Consider the following 23,892-nt stretch of genomic DNA (forward strand, 5'->3'; position numbering starts at 1 on the left):
GGAACTGGAGTTACAGACAGTTGTGAGCCTCTATGTGGTTGCTGGAACTATAACCCAGGTTTTCTGGAAGAGCAGCCAGTGCTCTTAACCACTGAGCCATCTCTCCAGCCCCAAGAGATTTTTAAATTTCTTGTAGGTTAAAAGATGTTAAAAATACCTAGGAAGCCAGCTGTGGTGTAAAGGCATCTTCTTCTCTTTAATTAGCTCTATAATGGAGACAGACTCAAGTCAGTATAACAAGTTACAACTCTTACTTTGTCTGGTTCTTCTGACCTCTCAGAGACAGAGAAGACTTTTCTACTTTGTTTTTACTAGATACATTGATTTGCAGTAATTGTGTCATATATGTTTCTGATAACTGTTTTCATTTATTTGAAGCTTTTTTAATGCATCACCATGAGAGTAAAATAGCATGGGCAAGGACTAGAAAGATAACTCAGTGGTAGTACTTGTCTAGATGGCTCAGCAATTAAGAGCACTAGCTGCTCTCCTAGAGAACTTGGGTTAGATTCCAGACACTCACTTTGTGATTCAATCATCAGTAACTGAAGTTGCTGGGAATCAGATGCCCTCTTCTGGCATTTTGGACACCAGGCACACTTGTGGTGCACAGAAATACATGCAAGCAAATTCCCATACATATAAAACATTTGTTTTTTATTTTTATTTATTTGTTTGTTTGTTTGTTTGTTTTGAAACAGGGTTTCTTTGTGTAGCCCTGGCTGTCCTGGAACTCTTTTGGTAGGCCAGGCTGACCTCAAATTCAGAAATCTGCCTGTCTCTGCCTCTCAGAGCTGGGGATTAAATGTTTGTACAATCATGCCCAAATCTAAAAGAAAAATAAATTTAATTAAGAAACACTGTGAACAAAACTGCTAAATTTCCTGAAAACAACTAAGAAAGACAATCTGTGGCTAGTTTACAGTTTTTTAAAACAATCCCACCCCCCAAGGCAGATTAGTTCAAGGCCAGCCTAGCCTACAGAGGGAGTAGCCAAGACAGGGCTAGAAAGAGGACTGAGGTTATACTGTTCTTACAGAGGATCTGAGTTTGGTTCAAAGCACCAATATCAGACAGCTCACGACCACTTGTAACTCTATAAGCTAACTCATTAGCACTGTGTTAAGTGAATAGTATCACACTCTAACAAAAGATTATAAGTAAGGCCTCTTGAGTGTAGAAGTAGACAAGATCTGCTGTACCAAAAGCTAAAGGGAAACAAGTTTTTTCAGATTTTCTATCAGGCTTGGGGAGCAAGGCCTTTTCTTGTATTCAAAGTTGTTGTGACTCAAAAGTCTGTGGGCACTGAAGGAATAAACGGAAACTAAAACTCTATCCACAGCAGAGAATAGCTAGAAGTTGAGAAACTATGACTTTCCTTCCTCCTGAGCATCTACATAATGTTCTCAGCCCTCTAGCAGTTACACAAAGGCCTGTATATAACTGAGTCTGCAAGTAACAGACAACTGAAAGTGACTATGCTGGCCATCATCCAGTTTCCTCAGCTGACCTCTGCAAGAACCTGGACAGAGAATGGAAAAGTGTGTATTAGTCTAGGTCATTCTGAATGTATCTGTTACAGCAACCAGTGTTTCCTAACTAATATAAAGGCTGAAGCCTGAGCTAGAATAACAATGTCCCTTTCTTTTACTAGTCAAAGGCAGTAACTAAATATCCCAGGTTTACCTGAACAAAATCATATTAATATTCCTTTGAAATAACTTTAAAAACTATTACCAACTATATCTAAATGCTCTGCTTCATAAATCATTCCTAAATACCTAACAGAAAGCCTAACTACTAGAAAGTAACTCTACATTGGTAAAACACAGGCAGAGATACTACGTAGTGAATTAATCTCCACTCAATTAAGTATTAAAGGATTTTGCAACAGCTCGATTTCTCCCTAAGTAAGGCGAGCTAATACTATAGTTGTCACAGCTGAGGGAATACCTCAGAATTTAGAAATGAGGGCCTCTAGAGCTTTGATCTTAATTACTTTCTCAAACCAAGGGAGACATATTCCATTCTAAGACAATTTCATTTTCTTTTCTTTTTTTTTTGGGGGGGGGGTATTTTAAGCAGGCTTTCTCTGTTTATACCTGGCTGTCCTGGAACTCACTATGTAGATCAGGCTGGACTCAAACTCAGAGGTTCTCCTGTCAATGCCTCCCGAATGTTGGGATTTAAGGTGTGCACCCCCACCACCCGGCCTAAAATAGTTTCTTAATAAAGAAATCTGTACATTTCCCTGGAGGGAAAAAATGTACATATTAAAGCCTCCATCAGGTGTGGTACACTCTTGCCACAATGCATCTATGGAGCACAACATAAATTTTTTGTGGCTGTTTTTTTTCTTTTTTTTTTTTTTTGTTTTTTTTTTTTTTGTTTTTCGAGACAGGGTTTCTCTGTGGTTTTGGAGCCTGTCCTGGAACTAGCTCTTGTAGACCAGGCTGGCCTAGAACTCACAGAGATCCACCTCTTTAAGGCAGGGTCTCTCTTAACTGTTTCTGCTGAACTTCAAGCTAGACAGATGAGCCTCTGGATGATTATATTTCCACCTCCCACCCTGCCCACTACAGTGCTTGAACTACAGACATGCATTTACACTCGCTCCAGGTATCTAATTTGTAGAAGCCCGGAAATGTGAGCCTATTTCCACACTGACCAAACGTCAGAGTTTAGAACCCTAGTTCCTCTACCTCAAACATAGATCCCACGTCCACGTTAGACGGTTCTGCTCTCTCAAGGTTATTGCCACTCAAAATATGACCATAATATCAATAGAAGATATGAAATCAAAAGGAGGAATGGTTCAGCCATTAAAAATGAAAAACATTGGCTGCTCTTACAAAAGACCCAGGTTCAATTCCCAGCACCCACATGACAGCTCACACCTGTCTGTAATTCCAGTTCCAGAGGCTCCAACACCCTCACACAGACATGAAGGCAGACAAAACACCAATGCATAAAAAAATAAAAATTGAAAGAGAAAAGGAAGTAACCACAAGAATAATTTTGGAAAGGGTACTCCAGAAGGTTTTTTTTTGGGGGGGGGGGGTGTTGAGACAGGGTTTCTCTGTGTAGCTTTAGAGCCTGTCCTGAAACTCTCTCTATATATATAGACCAGGTCAGCCTTAATTCCCAGAGAGAGATCCACCTGCCTCTGCCTCCCAAGTGCTGGGATTAAAGGCGTGTGCAAGGACTGCCTGGTCCAGAAAGATTTCTTTAAGAAACATTATCTCAACAGACATAAACAAAATAAGAAAGCCAGTTATATGGATCCATCTGGAAAAGGCCATTTCGGGTACAGAAATCAAGTAAAAAACTACTAAAGTTATCATTTTTTTAAATGTCCTCAAGTAGAAATATAATGCTTAATATACTTGGAAACCACCAAGGTCTAACTAGAACTAGTTAACACAAATGAAGAAATGAAGCCAAGGAAGGCCAAGAGCCAGATTACAGAAAGTCTTTTTTTTTCAAGATTTATTTATTTATTATGTATACAACATTCCTTCTGTATGCTTGCATGGTTGTGAGCCACCATGTGGTTGCTGGGAATTGAACTCAGGACCTTTGGAGGAGCAGGCAATGCTCTTAACCACTGAGCCATGTCTCCAGCCCCAGAAAGTCTTATAGGACAAAGTCATCGGCATTTTGAACTTTGATCTAAATTGTGATGGAAATAACTATAAGATTTCTCAGGAAAAAAGTGACAAGTGCTTAATTAAGATTTTATAATGATTTGCTACACACAAAATATCACAGAAGAAAATAGACTAATGATGATAGGGACTTGAGAGACTGCTCAACAGTTAAGAGAACTGGCTGCTCTTCCAGAGGTCTCAGGTTCAATTCCCCAGCACCCACATGGCAGCTCACACCTGTAACTCTGGTTCCAGGGGACCTGACACCCTCACACAGATATATATGCAGGCAAAACACCCATGCACATAAAAATAAAACACCGAAAATAAGTGAACAGAACTAGAAAATGAGTTAAGAGATTTATAGTAACTTAAATGAAAGATAAGACAACTCTATAGTCTTGTGAGTGGGGGTTCAAAACTGGGTCTCTTTGTGCATGTAGCCTTGGCTGTCATTGTACTCACTCTGTAGACTAGGTTGGCCTCAAATTCACAGAGATTCACCTGCCTTTCCCTCCCAAATGCTGGAATTAAAGGTATATACCACCATCACTGGCTCTATAGCCTTATAGAGTAATGATGGAAACAAGAAGGGCTGTTTCTTCAATTTGAATGTAGTAACTAACAGATATGTGAAATGAAAGATTAAGAACAGAATCATAGGGCCAACTGTTATGATCTGCTGGCCTGGTCCGTCACCTGTGTACCCTGCCCCTTTAAGAGACAAGCCCCACACTCTCCCAACCCCTCCCCTTCTACCAAGGGAAGCAGCTGCTAATCTCCCCTTCTCCAGCCCTTGCTTTCTCTCTCCCCACCCCTTGGCCCTCTCCCAGTCCCTCTCTGCCTCTCCCACTTCTTCCTCCTTTTCCCTTCCCCCTTTCCTTTTCCCTCCATAATCCACTAAATAAACTCTATACCCATATTCTCTTTGTGTGTGGCATATCTGTCTCTCTGCTGTGGTCTCCCACCTGCCAAAGCCTCAGGGGACTCACTGAGGCCCCATGTGGCCCACCACGGCCCTGGACTAGCCCATTTCTAATAATGTGTGTAGCACCGCTAGGTGTGCTTACTGGGAAGATTCTAGCCTATGTCCATCCTGTGTCGAAGCTTCATCGCGTGTGCCCGGGAGAGGGGAGCACGGCCTCTGCCCCAGAGAGCAGAGCTGTCGAGTCTGAGCTCACTTCTTCTTCCTCCCAGCATTCTGTTCTGTTTACTCCACCCACCTATGTGGCCCGCATGGAACTTGCTGCCCCTCATGGGACTGGCCTTCCCCCCTTATAAAAAAGAATAATACTAACAGACTGACTCAGTGGGTAAAGAGCTTGTCATACAGCCTAATTCCTGAGTTCAATTTCAGAATCCACATAGGAGAATCAACTCCTTAAACTTGTCCTGTGACCTCCATATGTTATGCAGAGATACAAGCATTGCCACACAATACAAAAACACACAGCGAGGTGGTCTTAATGAAAAAGGATCCCATAGGTTCATACAGAGTGGCACTTTAGGAGGTGTGGGAATAGGTGTGGCTTTGTTGGAATAAGTATATCACTGAGGGGCAGGCTTTGGGGTTTCAGAAGCCCAAGCCAGGCCCAAGGTCACTCTCCCTTCCTGCTGTCTACCCATCTGGATTAGAACCCTCAGCTCCAGCACCATGTCTCTCTGCAAAACCACCATGCTTCCTTTCATGACAATAATAAACTAAATCTCTGAACCTGTAAGCAGCCCCAATTAAACATTTTCCTTTATAAGAGTAGCCGTGGTCATGATGTCTCTTCACAGCAATAAAACCCTAACTAGGACACACAGATATATAATTTTAAAAAGTTTTATAAAAAGAAATGAAACTGATCAAACAGTACTTGTTAGGTTTAAGCAGAAAGACTGAGTCTAAGGCCATCCTCCTCTATTTAATGAATCCCTGTATAACATGTACTACTCCCAAATGTAAGAAATAGAGAGCAAACAGGCTGGAAGGATAGCTCAGTTGGATAAAACATCATTGTGCAAGTGGAAAGACTTGAGTTCAAATCCTCAGAACCTGTAGAAAAGCTGGACACTTAAGACAGGTGTCTGTAACCCCAGTATTCTTACTAGATGAAGGTCAAAAATCGCCATAAGCTAATGAGGCAGTATAGTGGTTTGAGTAAGAATGGCTCCCATAGATTCATATAGATGTTGCCTTGTTTGAGTAGGTGTAGCTTTTTTAGAAGTATGTCACTAGGGGTGGGCTTTGATGTCTCAAGGTGCCTCTCTCTCTGAAACTGTTTCAGCACCATGCTGCCATATCAACCACCATGCTCCCTGCCATGATGATAATGGACCTCTGGAACTGTATGCAAGCCCCAGGTTAAATAAATGCTTTCTTTTATAATAGTTCCTTTGGTCATGGTGTCTAGTCACAGCAATAGAATAATACTAAGACAGGCTGCTAGCCTGGCTTACACAGTAGGAAAAAAAAACTAACAGATCCTATCTCAAACAAGACAGAGGGCAAGGACAGACACTCAAAATTGTCTTCTAACCTCCACAAGCAGCATTTAGGTGGTAGAGACTGGAGAATCAGTTCAAAGTCAGTCTCAGCTAGCACGGTGTAGTGTGACTGAGTATATGCCTTTAATCCCAGCACTATGGATGCAGCGGCAGATGGATCTCTGCAAATTTGATGCAAGTCCACAGAGCCAGTTTCAAGACAGCCAGGGTAACACAGAGAAACGCTGTCTTGAAAAAAAAAAAAAGAAAAGAAAAGAAAAATCATCCTCAGCTAACTACAGAGTTCCAAGGCCAGCCTAGGCTAAATGAGACCCTGTGGGAGTGGGGGGAGGTATCATTTATTGTATTAATGCATTATGATTCATCTAGCCTTTAGTGAGATGGGTCAGCACTTGCTGCTGAGCCTGGCAATCTGAATTTTAGCACCAAGAGATGCCTGATAGAACCAACACCCACAACGTGTCCTCTGACCTTACTCATTCATGCTAATGTAATTCACACATACAGTAACAGATTGTGGTGTGCGCACAAACGTGCACACTCATGTACATATACATACAATAAATAAGTTATATTTCTTAAGTCAAAAAAAAAAAAAAAAGCCACAAACAGGTATGATGGCACACACCTTTAACCCCAACACTTAGGAGGCAAAGGCAAGCAGGTCTCCAGAGCTCGCTGGCCAGCATTGCCCACTTGGTGAGCTCTAGAGTAGTGAGATCCTGTCTCAGAAAGCAAAGAGGGGTTGAAAACTGACTCAGCTGTTAGAAGTGCTTGCTGCTCTTCCTGGTGACTACATGTGCTTCACAATTACCTCTAACTCTAGTTCTGGGGAGTCCAACACCCTTTCTGATCTTGATGGGCACTAAACTCCCATACACAAACCTACATGCAACACACACGTACACACAATTTTAAAAAATGAAATAAAATCTTTAAAAAAGAAAAAGGTGCATTTAATCCCAACACACCAGAGACAGAAGCAGGTGGATCTCTGTGAGTTAGACGCCAGCCTGATCTACAAAGCAAGTTCCAGGTCATCCAGGGCTACACAGAGAAACCCTATCAAAAACACACACACAGCCGGGCAGTGGTGGCGCATGCCTTTAATCCCAGCACTCGGGAGGCAGAGGCAGGCGGATCTCTGTGAGTTCGAGGCCAGACTGGTCTACAAGAGCTAGTGCCAGGACAGGCTCCAAAGCTACAGAGAAACCCTGTCTCGAAAAACCAAAACACACACACACACACACACACACACACACACACACACACACGTTGAGTTTTGATTGAAACATTAAGCACAAAGTTGGCAATACAAATCTAAAAAGAAAGGCAGGTGTAAAGACTTGACTGACTATTCTGTAACACAATCATGTGTAGTGATTTTGTGTGTGTGTGTTTTAATAAAGCTTGCCTGAAGATCAGAGTGCAGAGCTAAGCCACTAGAGCCCAGGCAGTGGTGGCACACACTTTAATCCCAGGACTCCAGAGACAGAGGCAGAGCCATCTCTCCAGCCTCTCCCCCGTTTTTTAAAGATAATTTCAGCCAGGCAGTGGTGGTGTGTGCCTTTAATCCTAGCACTGGGGAAGCAGAGATAGCCCAGTCTCTGTGAGTTCAAGGCCACCCTGAGCTACACTTTTAATCCCAGCACCAGGGAGGTGGAGAGGGGAAGTGATATGGCTGGGCTGAGGGAGAAACATAAGGAGGGAGGAGACAGAAGCTCAGTGTCATCTGAGGCAGCAGTCTGAGGAGGTAGTCTAGGAAAGAACAGCATCACCCCTTTAGTCTCAGCATTGGTAGAGGTAAGAACTCGAGTGGCTGGCCACTCGCACCGCTACTCTGATCTCTCAGTTTTCACCCTGATAGCTGACTCCTGAGTTTTTATTACAAGAACAACTAGAAGTCATGCTCCAATCATGTATAAATGACAGACTACAGATCTTTGCACTTCCTATGTATGGGCTTGCTACAGTATGGAGTAAAATAAAGAAGCAAGAACCAGGGAATGTTTTAAGAACAGGAAGAGAAAACAAAAAAAGGAAAGTTGTCAGAGAAACAGCAATGGGATGAGTATGGGGGAAAGGGGTAGCGGCAAGAATAGAACACATGGTCAACAGTAGCAAATAGTTCACACAGCTTGAGAAGATGAAGATTAAAGAAAAAAAAATGTAAGATTTAATTATATTAAAAAAGTTCTCTGAGCCACTCACAGAATTCTTTTTGGAACTCTTATCACAATGAGACTTTTCACAAGTATCCACACCCACCCTATTTTAAGTTGCAAAATAAGTTCTAGTATGGTTACACTACGGAAAATTATACAACAATAAAAAAGCAAAGTATTTCTATAAGGAACTGACACAGAAGAGATGCTCAGAAATCATTTGACTGCTGGGTAGGGGTGGCACACACCTTTAATCTCAGCACTCAGGAGGCAGAGGCAGGCGGATCTCTGTGAGTTCAAGACTAGCCTGGTCTACAGAGCAAGGTCCAGCACAGAATCCAAAGCTACAGAGAAACCCTGTCTCAAAAAAAATAATCACAGGGAGGGAGGGAGGGAGGGAGGGAGGGAGGGATCATTTGAATAAGATAATTCAGTAACGAAGACTACAAACTTCATGAAGGGGAGATGGGGTTCAAGACAGGGTTTCTCTGTAACTTTGGAGCCTGTCCTAGAACTTGCGCTATAGACCATGCTGGCCTCCAACTCAGGGATTTACCCATTTCTGTCTCACAAGTGCTGGGATTAAAGGTCTGTGCCACCGCTACCTGACCCTTGATTTTTATTTACATAGGTATTAGCTAAAAAGCAATCTATGGTTCTAGGGGTGGAAAGTCTGGTTAACTTTGGAGAAGGGAAGTAAGTAGAAGAGTTAGGAAACATTTTGGGAAGTGGAGATGTTCTCCACCTCCACGTGAGTAGTGTACATACTGGGTACATTAGTCTATAAAATTCATAGACTGTGGTCTACAGAGTGAGTTCCAGGACAGGCCCCAAAGTTACAGAGAAATCCTGTCTTGAAAACAAATAAACAAATAACTCATAGGTTGAATGAATCTTAGATCTGTGCACTAAACTAAGTCAAATCTCAATTTCAAAAGCAAGTCAAATCATGACCTTGAAGGCAGTTTGGGGAAAGCCTAAGTATACAAACCATAATATCAAGATTTTATATATATAAAGTAAAGAAACTGAGACAGAATACAAACTCAGGAAGGTTGTTGGTAAGGCAACAAGATAATGTATATTAGGAGAAAGGAAATTAAGAGCACTGGCTGCTCTTTCAGTGGCCCTGGGTTAAATTCCCAGAAACCACATGGTGGCACACAACCATCTATAGTGGGATCTGATGCCCTCTTCTGGCATAATGGCATACATGCAGATTAAGCACTCATACACATAAAGTAAATAAATAAATCTTTAAATATAAATAATTTTTTAAAAAAAATGGCGCCCGGCAGTGGTGGCGCACGCCTTTAATCCCAGCACTCGGGAGGCAGAGGCAGGCGGATCTCTGTGAGTTCGAGACCAGCCTGGTCTACAGAGCTAGTTCCAGGACAGGCTCCAAAGCCACAGAGAAACCCTGTCTCAAAAAACAAAAAAAAAAAAAAAAAAAAAAAATGTTTTTGATTTTGTTTTCCAAGACAAGGTTTCTCCATGTATCCCTGGCTGTTCTGGAACTCAGAGATCCACCTGCCTCTGTCTCCCAAGTACTGGGACTAAAGGCAAGCGCACCACCACCTGGCTTAAAAAAAAAAAAATCTTTTTTAAAAGAGAATTAGAGCTGGAGAGATGGTTCAGCCTCTGGTTGCTTTTACAGAACCCGGCTTTAATTCCCAGCACCCTCATAGCAGCTCACACCTGTCTGTAGCTCCAGTTCCCAGGTAATCTGACACCCTAACACAGAGGTAAGTGAAGGCAAAATACTAATGCACATAAAAACTAAAAAATCACTAAAATTTACTTAGAAAAAAAAAAGGAGATCAAGCAGCCTTGAGCACATCACTGAAGCATACAATAAGGTCAACTGCACCGGGTAAACTAAGTCAGTGGAGAAAGCACATTTCAAAAGTTTTGACTAGGTACTAGAAGCCATGGCAAAGCTCCAAGGCTCAGAGAATAAAACGTGGGAAAACAAAATCGGGGGAGGAGGGGTTAAAAACCCTAGGCTAACATAGTATAACTCAAAGAATATAATGATGCCAGAAGAAGCTTATTTTATATGAGAAGCAAGAGGCGGGAGACCCATAACTGGGGTCTAAAGCAGAGCTATGCAAAAGCAATGCTGTCCCTTGGCGTTCATTACTACAGAACATTTTTCTACAAACCTAACAAGATTACGGATCTTCCAACGTCCCTTTCTCGCCAATCTCCTTTCACTGAACTTCTACCGCTGTGAGTGGCAGTTTATCCTGATAAACTCTGACGACCTTTATTCCCTACTCATAAATACACCTACTGTTGTCTAATAAAGTATATAAACACATCCAGTCCACTGGGAAATCTCACAAGGACTTTCACATTTCTCTCGCTTTTCCCATTAACGAGAAGGCAGAGCCTTCACCCGCGGGTTCTCCGTCCACAGCACCTCGAGATTGCACACGTGCAGGTATTTTTATTTTTTAAGGTGGTTTGTCATTGAGGAGATGGGTACTGAGGAGAATGTTAATGATTCTGGATACTTTCCTATAAAAGTGTAATGACCACCAAATCCAAATGCCCCGTTTTTCTAAGTGTGGGGATAAACTCTAAGAAAGTCAACACTATCAAAGTGGCATCCCTCCCTCAAACTACTAACTCCTCTAGATAATTTAATAAGTCTACTCTCTGCTGCTCATTCACCCTGTCTACATTCCAAAACCCCTTCTCTCCACCCAGACCCCGGGATGACAAATGCCCCCAAGAACCATTTTATTCATTCCTCCAACCCGCCCTTCCCCAAGTCCACTGCAACCCCAGGCCCCCACCTTCATTTCTCCACTCTCCTTTCCTCAGGCTCCTCAGGCCTCCCACTCCTCCCAACCGACTCAGTCCCCACCCCTCACCGCCGCAGCCCGGTCCTCCCGCGAGGTCCCCTCCCCCACAGCGCCCACCCTCGCCCGCCGACCCCAGCCCGCCTGACCTGCTCCCTGCCGTCAGGCCCAGCGGGCCCGCTCCGCTCCTCCAGTCGCTGCCTCCCGGGCGGCGCTCGCCGGCGCGGGGGCAAGGGCTGCGGCTGGGGCAACTCGGTCGCCCGCGGAGCCGCATCCTCCCGGCGGGCGGGCGGCGGCTGCGGCCGCTCGCGGCAGCGACTCCGCTTCATCTCCGCGTCAGGGCCCCGCGGGCGTTAGCACCGCGACTGCGCCGGCCTGGCTAGACCCCCGGCCGCAGCGCTGCCGCGGCAAGCCGGGTCTACAGCCACCATGGCCCGGCGGGCGCTCGAAGACACCCGCACTCTGGCCCCGCGGCGTCTCCGCGCTTCCCGTGGACTCAGGCGCCGAGACCTCCTCGGCGCGCCTCACGGAGGCAGCATAGCCACCGGCGCGCCCTCCACGCCCGGCACACGCTCGGCTGGCCACTCGCCGCCGCCGCCGCCGCGGGCTCCGCAGCCAGCCGCCGGCCCGCCAGCCCGCCCGCCGCCCCGGCCCGCCCCTCGCGCGCGCGCACGGCCAGCCGGCCTGCCGCCCACAGCGCGCAGCCTGCCGCGCACGCGCTGGCGAACGGTCACGAAGACCCGCCCGCGGCCGCGCGGCGCGGTCTGAGGCGGAAGGGGGCGGGGCTCCCGGTGAGCCCGCGGCGGCTGCGGGTTGCCCTTTAGTTCTTCCATTCATCCCTTTGCAGGGCTTGCCGACCCCGGCGCTGTGCGGGCTGAGGGTCTGAAAATGACTTCCAACGGGAAGGGCGAGACCACCACACTGTTTACCCGCACAAGCTCACCTAGTTCGCACCTCACTCCTCAGGGACAAGTTAGCTCGCCCTCGTGAAACAGATAAGGAGGCTGAGGTGTAGGAAGAGGAACCCGGTCACCAGCATATCAACAGGCACATTAGACAGATTCCAATGCTTGGCCGTCTATCCTGTTTACACTGTCTCTGACCAGACAGTGTATAAAGTCCTGTAAAAGAACTGATGTATTCCTTCGGGATGCAGGGACTAAAAAGGTTTCCGGAAGATATGGGCTTCCCACTGACAATGAAGTCATCTTGTTGCCACGGTCCAGCCCACTGTGGCCTGGGCGGCCTGACCTGCCCCTTCCAATGACTCATCTGCCTAACAACACGTGGCAGACAGCTCAGCCATGCCTGGCCTCCTTCTGGCTTCAGCTGGTCTGCCACAACGCTGTTTTTCCTCTTTGACCTAACCAGAGTTCATTCCCAGAAGCCTTTCCTGCCTGTTTCTTCCATTTGTCATCGGCCTCCTCCCTGAATCCTTTCTGAGTAGAAATAATGGATAGCACAATGGCGCCTATTGGGTCCCAGACGCGACATCCAATTCATATACACAGGAAGAAGAGGTCAGTAGTTTCCATTTACAGTGGAGGGAACAGGTTAAGTTATAGTGCAAAGAGGACTCAATCCTTGGTCTGTGAGAAACCAGAACCCACAAACATAACATGTGTTGAAAGACCCATGAAACATGCTTCTGCTTTCCCTGTCTCACCCAGCTCCTTCCCATCCTTTACCTCAAATAGAAACAGAAAGCCATCCTTGGCTCCGTCTTTCTCCTCATTCCCTCAGAGTGAAGAAGGCCGGTTGCACTATACCCTCACTATCTCTCCAATCAGCCTTCTCTTTCCATCCCATTGGCACTAACTCATATCCAGTTTTACCTTTCCTCACTTGTTGAAGTGGGGAAGTCTCCCAGCTAGTTCCCCTGCATCAAGTCTTATTCTTGATAGCCTGGTGGTGGTGGCACACACTTTTAATACCAGCACTCGGGAGGCAGAGGCAGGCAGATCTCTGTGAGTTCGAGGCCAACCTGGTCTACAAGAGCTAGTTCCAGAACAGGCTCCAAAGCTAGAGAGAAACCCTGTTTCAAAAAAACAAATAAACAAAAAGTCTTACTCTCTTAGGACCATCTTCCCAAAGGTCTTTATAAGAATTGTCATAATACTTTCTTGTTTGAATAGTAAAATAAATCTCAAGTTAAAGTGTATACTTTCTAAGATCACAAGGCCATCATCCAAAATCCAACCTCTGCCTACCTCTTCCTTCTATTAGCCCAGGCTGTGACCACTATTTATAGTTATCCCTGCTAGGGGATAGGGCCTGCACATTCTTGTTTACCAACAGAAACGTATGCTGAATCTGGAATGGCCATACAAGAGAAGGTTAAAATTCCTTTGCCTGGAGTCTGGAGCTATAGCTCAATGCTAGAGTGCTTGGCTACCATGCACAAGGTCTCAAGTTTAATCCTTAGGATCTTTTTTTAAAAAATGTTTTTGTTTGGGGGCTGGGAATGTAGCTCCGTTGGTAGCATGTTTGTCCAGCATACACAAAGTCCTGAGGTTGATCTATGTAAACAGAGTGTGTCAAGAGAATTCAAGAGAAGCATGAAACAGTCTCAAAACAAAATGCAAAAAACAAAATGAATTACTATGCACTCTGCAAAGCAATGTAATCCAATGTCTAGTGGTAGGGAAAAAAAGAAAAGACAAACTTGCCAAGCTCTGTTTGATTCGTTGGCCCTTTCTAAACAAACTCCTCTAGGCTTAGGCCAGTTCAGCTCTGCAAAGATCAGTCACTGACACAGCCTTGGGACCGGAGTCTCATCCTATCTGTTCATCTTCCACTCTTAGGAATGGTAAAGGTGAAGGTGGTTCTCAAAGTCACCCCTTCCCCAGGATTTACAGCCTTTTCAGTCTTTACCCTTTGACTTATTTTATTTATTTATTTATTTATTTTTGGTTTTTCGAGACAGGGTTTCTCTGTGGTTTTGGAGCCTGTCCTGGAACTAGCTCTTGTAGATTGTAGACCAGGCTGGTCTCGAACTCACAGAGATCCGCCTGCCTCTGCCTCCCAAGTGCTGGGATTAAAGGCGTGCGCCACCACCGCCCGGCCTTTGGCTTGTTTCTAATGAATGAGTTAAAGAGAATGCCATCACTTTCATAATTGACTTACATCACATAAGATGGTATCTTGGTAAAAGTCTCACTCTCAAACTCACAATGATCTTAATGATGAAAATGCCCTTCATGGGGACGCAGGGAATGTAACCCATCCTCCTTTCTCTTCCTCCCAAGGGCTGTCATTACAGGTCTGTGCCATCACACCTAGCTACAAATTTCAATTTTTTACATCGGGTATGGAGAGGTCCATGTAGCAGGAAATAGCATGGCAACCTGCAAGAGATTAGAACAGCCCCTAGCCCAACAGTCAAAACAAAAACAAAACACACTAAAGTAGTCCTTGAAGTGCTTCCTCAGTCCTGTACCTAGGAAGAAATTAATTCTGACCAATATTGAGAATATATCTCCAAGTGAGAACAAAACCCTGTTATTACTTCAATGGGAGTCTGGCAAGATTCTGAGACACAGAACCCAGCAAAGCCAGGGTTAGACCTATAACCCACAGAAAGTATCAGATAAACACATATTATTTCTGGAGATTGTGCTAATCACTTTATTTGTTCTGTTTTTGTCAATCTGACGCAAGCTGGAGTCATCTGGAAAGAGAGACCCTTCACGGAAGAATTGCCCCTATCAGAGAGGCCTGCAAATCAATCTGTGCAGCATTTTTTTTTTTTTAGTAATGATTGACATGATCCAGTCCAGCACAACCCAGTGCCACCCCTTGGAAAATGGTTCTGGGTTGTATAAAAAAGCAGGCTGAGAGAGCCATGAACAGCAAGTAAGCAGCATTCCTCTGTGGTCTCTGCTTCTATTCCTGCCTTGAGTCCCTGCCCAGACTCCCTTTCATGATGGACTGTAACTGGACTTTGTGATCCAAATAAATTCCCTGCCCCTTCCTCCCCGGGTTGCTTTTGATTATGTCTTGTCGCAGTAATAGAAAATAAACTAGGGCAGGTCGAGGGAGATGGTGGTATAGGTAAGAACCTGTAAAGGACCCGAGTTTGATTCTCAGCACCAGTCTCAGGAGGTTGACACCCTCCTGTAACACCAGCTCCAGAGGATCCAATGCCCTGTTCTATTGTGGGTATTTGTACACAGTGTAAAGATGTGTCATTAAAAAGATTAATGGCTGTTGGGAGATGATGGCGCACGCCTTTAATCCCAGCACTCAGGAGGCAGAGGCAGGCGGATCTCTGTGAGTTCGAGGCCAGCCTGGTCTACAAGGGCTAGTTCCAGAACAAGCACCAAAGCTACAGAGAAACCCTGTCTTGAAAAAAAAAACAACAAAAAAAATTTAATGGCCAATAGATAGACAGGAGAAGTTAGGCAGGACTTGTGGGCAGAGAGAGCACTGAGGGGATGAAACTAGGTGCATAGCATTAGCCAACAAAACATGGAGGGAGTCGGATGGACGTACAGAATGGAGGAAGGTAAAGAGAGCTATGTGGCAGAGTGTAGATTAATAGAACTGGGTTAATTAAAGTTGTAAGAGCTAGGTGGAACAAGCCTAAGCTAAAGTCAAGCTTTCATAATTAATAATGTTTCCATGTCATTATTTGGGGATGGATGTTCCAAAAAAAGTTCGACAAGAAAGTCTACCTACACTATTCTGGCTTCCTTGTGTACCCGCATGCATGTGTGCACACGCTCATAGATGCGATCACATATATAAGAATTTTTAAAAATGTAACCTGGCATAGTGGCACATGCCCTTAATCGCAGCACTTGGGGCAGACCTGAGCAGGCAGATCTTTCTGCACACACACACGCAGGCGTGTGCATGTGCGCTTGCACACAGTTTAAAATAATTGTCTTAAAACCGCAAACACTCCCTTTTTTTGGTGTGTGTGTATGTTGTTCGCATATGAGCATGTGGGCACACATTTGCATGCAGAGGCCAAAGGAGGACACCAGGGATCTTCCTCTATCACTTTCCCTCTTATTACCAGGAGTTAGGGCCTCTCACTAAATCAAACGCTTGCGGTTCAGCACTTTCCTGATATCAGCCTATCTTTGTGCCCCAAATGCGAGGTTTATAGGCACACGCCAGTCATTCTTGACTTTTTGCATGAATGCTAGGGATTCAAATTGAGCTCCTCAAATTTTCACAGGAAGTACTCTTACCCACTGAGCCATTTACTCAACCCCCAACAAATATTTGTTCTTGGCAACTGTGTGGGCCAACTGTGTGGGTCTTATGGTCCAGAGCTGTCCAGCTGGCCATCGCTGGGCTTGGGCATCCTCTGTAGACAGCTGAGAGTGATCTGTGGTGACTATATCATCAGGCCACTCTCACACATCTGGCACTTGGCTCTAGCAATGGAAGCAAACAGGACATAGACACTGCGCATTCCATTAGGCATGCATGAACTTCTTCACATGGCAACAGTAGGAGGAATCCCAAGAGGAAAGCAAGACAAGATGAAAGTTCTTTTCAAGACTTTGTTGGCTCCACATTGGTGACTGTGTCATCGCCGAAGCAAGTCATGAGTCACAAAGCAAGTCAATGTGGGAAGAGACAAAAGTTCCATCCAAAGAGGGCCAGATTCAGGGAAGGGAAGAATTTGTGGCTGTCCCTGAAATCCAAGTCCAGCCATAATTAAATTAGTCTATTATAACATTTGTTTCCAGATGGATCAAATGTGTGTACTACCTCAATATGTACATATTAAGTCAGGCGTCTCAGCACTTGGGAGAGTAAGTGTGAGAAGTGTGATTTCCAAGCCAGCTGAATACTACTTTAGGAAGATCCAAACCCAGAAAAAAAATATATAAACGTCATTAAACATCTAGATACTATTGCCATGTTACAATAAATCTAAGGAAAGGAAATATGAAGTGATGTCATGAAACCAGTATTAGTAAGGGTTCTCTAGAGTAACAGAACTTATGGAATGACTCTCCATATATGTATATGTGTGTGTGCGTGTATGTATGTTTGTATGTATGTATACAATATACACACTATATATAATTATAATATATATATAATATATGTATTAGAATGACTTACAGGCTGTGGTTGTCCAGCTAAGTCAACAATGACTGACTGAACAGAAGGTCCAAGAACCCGGTAGTTGTTCAGTCCATGGGACTGGATGCCTCAGCTGGTCTTCAGTATATCCTGGAATCCCAAAGAAGTAGGCTCCAATGCCAGTGAAGAAATGGACTACTAGCTAGGTGAAAACAGGCACAAAGAACAAACGCTCCTTCTTCCATGTGCATAGGCTTCCATCAGAAATCATGGCCCACATTAGAGGTGGGTCTTCTCACCTCAAAAGATCTGGATTAAGGCATATCTTCCCACATCAAATTAAGCACAAATCCTTCACAGATGTACCCCTCCATTTTGGGGTTTTATTTAATTTCAGATATAATCAAGTTCACAATTATGAATGGTCATCGCAGGGGTAATCCCGTCCCTGATATGCCTAATAATTACAGGTGTGTATCGCCATACCAGACCAGATGTGTTTTCCTTTACAGGAATGTTCCATGCAAGGTGCTGTGTACTTCCCATTGCTCCATATCAAGAACCACTTGGTGCCGGGAGGTGGTGGAACACACCTTTAATCCCAGCACTCAGGAGGCAGAGGCAGGCGGATCTCTGTGAGTTCGAGGCCATCCTGGTCTACAAGAGCTAGTTCCAGGACAGGCACCAAAAACTACAGAGAAACCCTGTCTCAAAAAAAGAAAAAAAAAAAAAGAACCACATGGTAACAAGAGATTCTACCTTTTGTTTTGTTTTTTCAAGACAGGGTTTCTTGGTAGCTTTGGAGAGTGGTCCGGGAACTTACTCGTAGACCAGGCGGCCTTGAACTCATAGAGTTCTGCCTGCCTCTGCCTCCCAAGCCCTGGAATTAAAAAAGTGTGCCACCATTGCCAGGTGAGACAGACTTTCCACATAGCCCAGACTTGCCTAAATCTAACTCCTCCTGCCTCAGCTCCCAAGTACTGAGATTAGACACTTGCACGAACACAGTCTGCCAAACCAGGGCCTGATGCCTAAGGTCTATATTGTGGATTTGAGATTTAGAAGCACTGGAGAGGTGACTTGTTTGTTTGTTATACTAAGAATTGAACCCAGATCCTTATGCACGGCAGGCACATGCTATACCACTGAATCATAGCTCCTGCCCCTCAGCAATCGTTTTTAAAGAATGTATGTCAAAAGGCTATGTTTAATATGTTAATCTGAGCACATGTTTTTACAATTTCTCTTTCAAACACTCCTTTGGACTTGTGCCAAACATTAATAAAAATCAATCTAATTTATGACAAATTCCTAGAAGACAAAAGCTTCTGAGTTGTTTCCCCATAGCCATTTCACTGCCAACCATTTGCAGTTTTGTAGTTTCTTTCTTCTTTTTTCTTTCTTTCTTTCTTTCTTTCTTCTTTTTTTTTGTTTGTTTTTGTTTTTCAAGACATTGAGACAGTTTCTCTGTAGCTTTGGAGCCTGTCCTGGAACTCACTCTGAAGACAAGATTGGCCTTGAACTCACAGAGACTCACCTACTTCTGCCACTACCCAGCGCGCTCTCTCGCTCTCTCTCTCTCTCTCTCTCTCTCTCTCTCTCTCTCTCTTTCTCTCTCTCTCTAAGATAACAACATTTCTCTGTATAGCCCTGGCTGTCCTAGAATTCATTTTATAGACCAGGCTAGCTTTGAATTCAGAAATCCACCTATCTCTGACTTCCAAATGCTGGGATTAAAGGTATGTGCCACTACCACCTGCTACAACTTTTATTATTTTATTACATTTTGAAATTTATTTTAAAGAATTGTGGAAGTTTGTTTTCTCTATTGTGTACATATCTGCAAAATATCCTTAATATTTCCTCTTGTTCTATAAAGCAAGAAATATTTACCAAATGGCGTTTTTCTATGGACTACTGAGATGATTCAACAGGTAAAAGCATTTGCCAACCAAACCGAAGGATCCGAGTTAAATTCCCATGACCCATAGAGGAAAGAGAGAACAAACCCCCAAAAGTAATTCTCTGATTTCCACACATAGATATACTCTCACAGAAGTCACACATACACACACACAAACACAAACATATAAATAAACATTATTATGTTCCAGGGCAGCTTATATAGGGTCTCCTTGACCAACGACCACGCCCTGACTCTCAGCTGCAAGCCCACCAGAAACCACTCCCCTGTCTCGTACTCAGAGCAGCTGTAAGCATAGGAAAACAAGTTGTTTACAGGAAGTTCAGGGTCTGGGGGTCCACAGTTCCCAACACATGGGAGCCTGTTTCAGAAAGCAAAATGAAAACAAGGAAAAGAAGAGGGAAGAAAGGATGAAAGAGGCAGCAGGAGTACAGAGGTTGCTGGGTCTTTTAGGACAACCTGGAACAGCTGATCTACTCTTGGGATGCTTATCTCCAAGCCTTTGTAGAAAGAATGAGTATCTGTATGCTTAACACCCTTGCCTTAACATCCCCAACTGAGTCAGAGAATTGATTAGAACAAGCCTACAGTAACTGACAAATAGCACAAACTGAACTGGAATTCAAAAACTATATTTGGCAGTAGCTGGAGCTGCATAGTTCATTCTTCCCGCTGCTATGATTTGACTAGATCTCGCCTCTCTTGCTTTCATCTGTCTTTCTTTACTCCTCGGTCCATGCGACATTAAATATGGCCAACAACTTTTCTGATTTGCATTAAATATACATAGTCAGAAGATATTGATAAATAGATTGACTACATTGTCTTCCTAGATATAAAATGGTAAAAAGAAATTCACTGGTCCAGTGTGAGCCAGACTAGGATGACCAATCATAGGGAAGTAGGGAAAGTCAAGTGACCTCATATCCACAGCAAGAGCCATGTGGACAAAATTACAGCAGTGGCTGTTCTTACAAGGGGAATGCCTGGCTATGAGGAGCAGAGGAAGCCTGACTGTGTGAAATCCTGAAATGAGCCAGCCATTTCCAGGACAGTACCCTCAGACTCATGGAAAATAGCAAAGACTTCCATGGTCTTGGTCCATGTGTGGATGTTGGTAGTGTGTGCAGAAATGCCCACCATAACTTTCTCCCTCTTCCCTCCCATATTTAGGGCTTGAAGATTGCTCCCCTACAGAGAACACACCTACAGAGATTATCTAAACCTAGCTCCTTAATTCATCTGTATACCATAAACCTAGTCTCCTTGTTTATTGTATGTGATAACCCCACCCCCTCATTCAGCTGTATGCAATAACGTAGCCTCTGTTCAACTCTCTGTCATAAACTCTGAGCTTGGGGAGGGGTTTGTTTCTTTAGAAGAGAGCTCAGCCCTCCTGACTCCAAGGATTCCTCGGTGCCTGTGTGTCTTTCCTTCATTTGCTCCCAGCTCCACTTACTGCCCCAGGCAGGTCAAGTACCTGGAGCTAAGCCAGGACTCAGCACCTGGCAGACAGAACAACAGATATTTACTCCAACAACTAAATTAGGATGTTGGCTCTGGTGTTAAAAGAGGGATTGTAAAGACAATTAAGGGACTAGTTCATAGGTGGCTGACCTGCTCCTGGGGAGCAATGGAGAAGAACTTGAGAGGGATTTCAAAGTGTCTTTCCTTTCTCTTTCCCTCTCTCTTCAGTGCTTGAGACTGAACTCAGGACCTGGCTCATCCTAGACAACAGCTTTGCCAGTGAGCTACATCTCTACCCTTGCAGTTTCTGTTTTCTTGTTTAAAAAAAAAAGATTAAAAAAAAAAAAACAAGAGGGTGGAAAGAGAAGAGATAGATATACTTCACAAGGTTTTGTTGTTGTTTTTTGAGACGTGGTTTCTCCATGTAACCCTAGCCATCCTGGAACTTGCTCTGTAGACCAGGCTGGCCTCAAACTCATAGAGATCTGCCTGCCTCTGCCTCCTGAGTTCTGGGATTAAAGGTGTGCGCCACCACTGCCTGGCCAGAATCACAAAGTTTCAATGAATGAAGGAAAAGGCGTCAGGGATAAAGGATAAACTATAAGAATTAATAAACAGGTAAAATGTTGTAACTGGGTAATAACCTGCTAGTGACCAAAGGAAAACGAATGGAGACAAAGAAATACCTAGATTAAAAGGCTTCCTGTGATATTTAGATTAGCAAATAGGCTGCTGAGGTGTTTCAATAGACCTGGGCTCTCACCTGCTTTTCGGTTGGCAGAGGAAGTAGGCTCAACCTTTAAGTATTGTGGCTGAAACTATTTGAGAACCATAGAAATGTTCCACTCTAATGACTCTATTGCTAAATAAAGGATTCTAAGCAAATAATTCAAAACGTGGAAGAAAGCTTTATGTAAATATTTTTTTTTCAGTGAGGCAGAGGTGGTACACACTTTATTCCCAGCACTTGGGAGGCAGAGACCGGTGGATCTCAGTGAGTAGGCCAGCCTGGTCTACTGAGTGAGTTCCAGGAGAGCCAAGGCTGTTACACAGAGAAACCCTGTGGGGGGGGGGGGCAGGGGAGGGGGAGTGGGTTTTCCTCAATCTTACTTAAAATACTTTTAGAAAATGGCCAGCAAGAAAGCACCAAGACTGGCCACTTTAGTTTGATCCCTCGGCTGTACCTAAGGAGAGAGGACCTACACCTCCAAGTTTTCCTGTGATCCCCATACTCACACTAGAGCACACAAACATACACAAAGTAAATAAATACCTTTAATCCCAGCACTTGGGAGGCAGAGGCAGGCGGATCTTTGTGAGTTCGAGACCAGCCTGGTCTACAGAGCGAGTTCCAGGACAGGCTCCAAAGCCGCAGAGAAACCCTGTCTCGAAAAAAAAAAAAAAAGTAAATAAATATTTTTAAAAACTTAAAAATGGTAACAATAATATATATAAATACATATGTATGCTAACAAATTATGATACTCTTATAAAAACCTCAACATTGGATCAACACCCCAAGACCAAGTTCTCAGCACAAAGGAAATTTATTTGCCCCAGAGGGACACATGGCAGGGAATAAGAAACAAAGACAGGAGATAGAGCACAAGGGAGAAGGGAAAAGGAACAAGGGAGAAGGGAGAAAAAGGGAAAGAGAGAAGGAGAAGGGATGTTGTCTCAGAGGGACAAAGGACTGCCTCTGGATAGAGAGGAGACAGATGTGGCCTGCAGTCAAATGGCAGTTTATACAGGGGAAGGGGGAAAACCTGTGTTAGGATTAGTTGGTTCATTTTGATTGGGTATGTTAATTAAGGTGGCAAAAGGGGGACCTTTGATTGTTGGACTTCAATAATTCGATAGCTAGATCTTAGTAGCTAGCCTCAAAAGAAGGAAGGGGCTAAATAAAGGAAAAAGTGGCCACATAAGGGAAGGGACCTTAGGAACGAGCTTTAGGACAGTAATCTAAGGGTTTTTAGCAAGGCAGAAGGGATGGGGGAGAAGGAAAAGGCCCGCCAGAGCCGTGTTTGCCATGCTCAGGCCTATTAAATTACTTCATTCCTTTCCTCTTATACAAAGTTATGTAATCATTAAAATTACGGCAATTAAAATTATATCAACACTTAAAATGTTCATAAATATCCTTGATTATGTTAGCTTTAATTATGATTATATTATACTCCAGATATAAATAGAATAAAACAAAAGTATATGAAGTAAAATGCTATAGAATAATCCTTTTGTACTCTCATTGGTTTAATAGAGTTAAGTGACCAGCTGGGCGGTGATGGCACACATATTTAATCCCAGAAGTCAGGAGACAGAGACAGGAGGATCTCTGTGAGATTAAGGCCAGCCTGGTCTACAGAACAAGTTCCAAGACAGGCTCCAAAGCTACAGAGAAGCCCTGTTTCAAAAAAAAAAAAGAGTAAAATGGCCAATAGCTAGGCAGAAAGAGGTATAGGCAGGAGAGTCAGACAGAGAGAACTCTGGGAAGAAGATGTGCAGAGTCTCCAGACAGACAGAGAAGGAACAAGACATGCAAGAGGACCGGTAAATGCCACCGAGTCATGTGGCAACATGTATATTGGTAAAAATAGTTAATTAAGTTGTAAGAGCTAGTTAGTAATAAGCCTAAGCTGTTGGCTAAGCTTTTATAATTAACAATAAGTCCCTGTGTGGTTATTTGGGTGCTGGCTGGTGGGACAGAATATTCCACTTACAATAAAAGATGAGGCTGAGGCAGGAGAAGTCTATAGATTCAAAATCATCCTGAGTTATAGAGTAAAACGCTATCTTGAGTAACAGCCTTAAAACAAGGAAAAAACAAAAAGCATTATAAAGATGCTGGAGTGTTTCACAGAGTGTAGCCATGGGAATGTGGGGATTACAAACCACAGAGGAATGCCTAAGGGAGTTATTTTCACCTCTTTCTTTTTGTACTCTCTCTCCACAGCTCTGCCCCATTCTCCTTTTTCTGCAGGCTTCATACAGTTCTTTCCATTCAAGATAGCTTAAAACTAAGCCAGAGCAGAATTCCTATTTGATAAGCAAAATACAACTGATCTAGTTTGATCAATTGTCTATCCCAGTCCAATTGACAAGAGTCAGTGAATCCAACTTCTATTTACGAGGCTGGAATAAGGGAGGTGGTGAAGAAAATAGGTTCTTTTGATTTTAGAGAAAGGGTGAAGCATTGTGTGATGGAAAAATACACCAAAAGACGTGTGATGACCTCCACGTGCCTACTTCCTTCCTTAGAGTGGACAGGTAAGTAAAATCATTAAGTCAAGTGACTCAAAAGTTTTAGGCTGATTGCTTTCCAACCTTCTCTC

General features: G+C 43.9%; 1 protein-coding gene across 6 annotated transcripts in view; it reads right to left on the reverse strand.

Moving 5' to 3' along the window:
- The window catches only part of Mast2 (microtubule associated serine/threonine kinase 2), a 104,954-nt gene extending 93,183 nt beyond the window's left edge, over window positions 1–11,771 (reverse strand). For 5 of the 6 annotated variants that reach the window (XM_050131371.1, XM_050131370.1, XM_050131369.1 and 2 more), the window contains exon 1: window positions 11,268–11,771. In XM_050131371.1, coding sequence (XP_049987328.1) covers window positions 11,268–11,447 — 180 coding nt within the window. In that variant the 5' untranslated portion in view covers window positions 11,448–11,771. The remainder of the gene's footprint in view (window positions 1–11,267) is intronic. The other variant, XM_050131372.1, reaches the window with a different exon arrangement.
- Between the last annotated feature and the right edge of the window lie 12,121 nt (window positions 11,772–23,892).

This window comes from Alexandromys fortis, unplaced genomic scaffold, assembly GCF_014885135.2.
Source record: "Alexandromys fortis isolate MF-2015 unplaced genomic scaffold, M_Fortis_MF-2015_v1.1 scaffold_369, whole genome shotgun sequence".
NCBI lineage: Eukaryota > Metazoa > Chordata > Mammalia > Rodentia > Cricetidae > Alexandromys > Alexandromys fortis.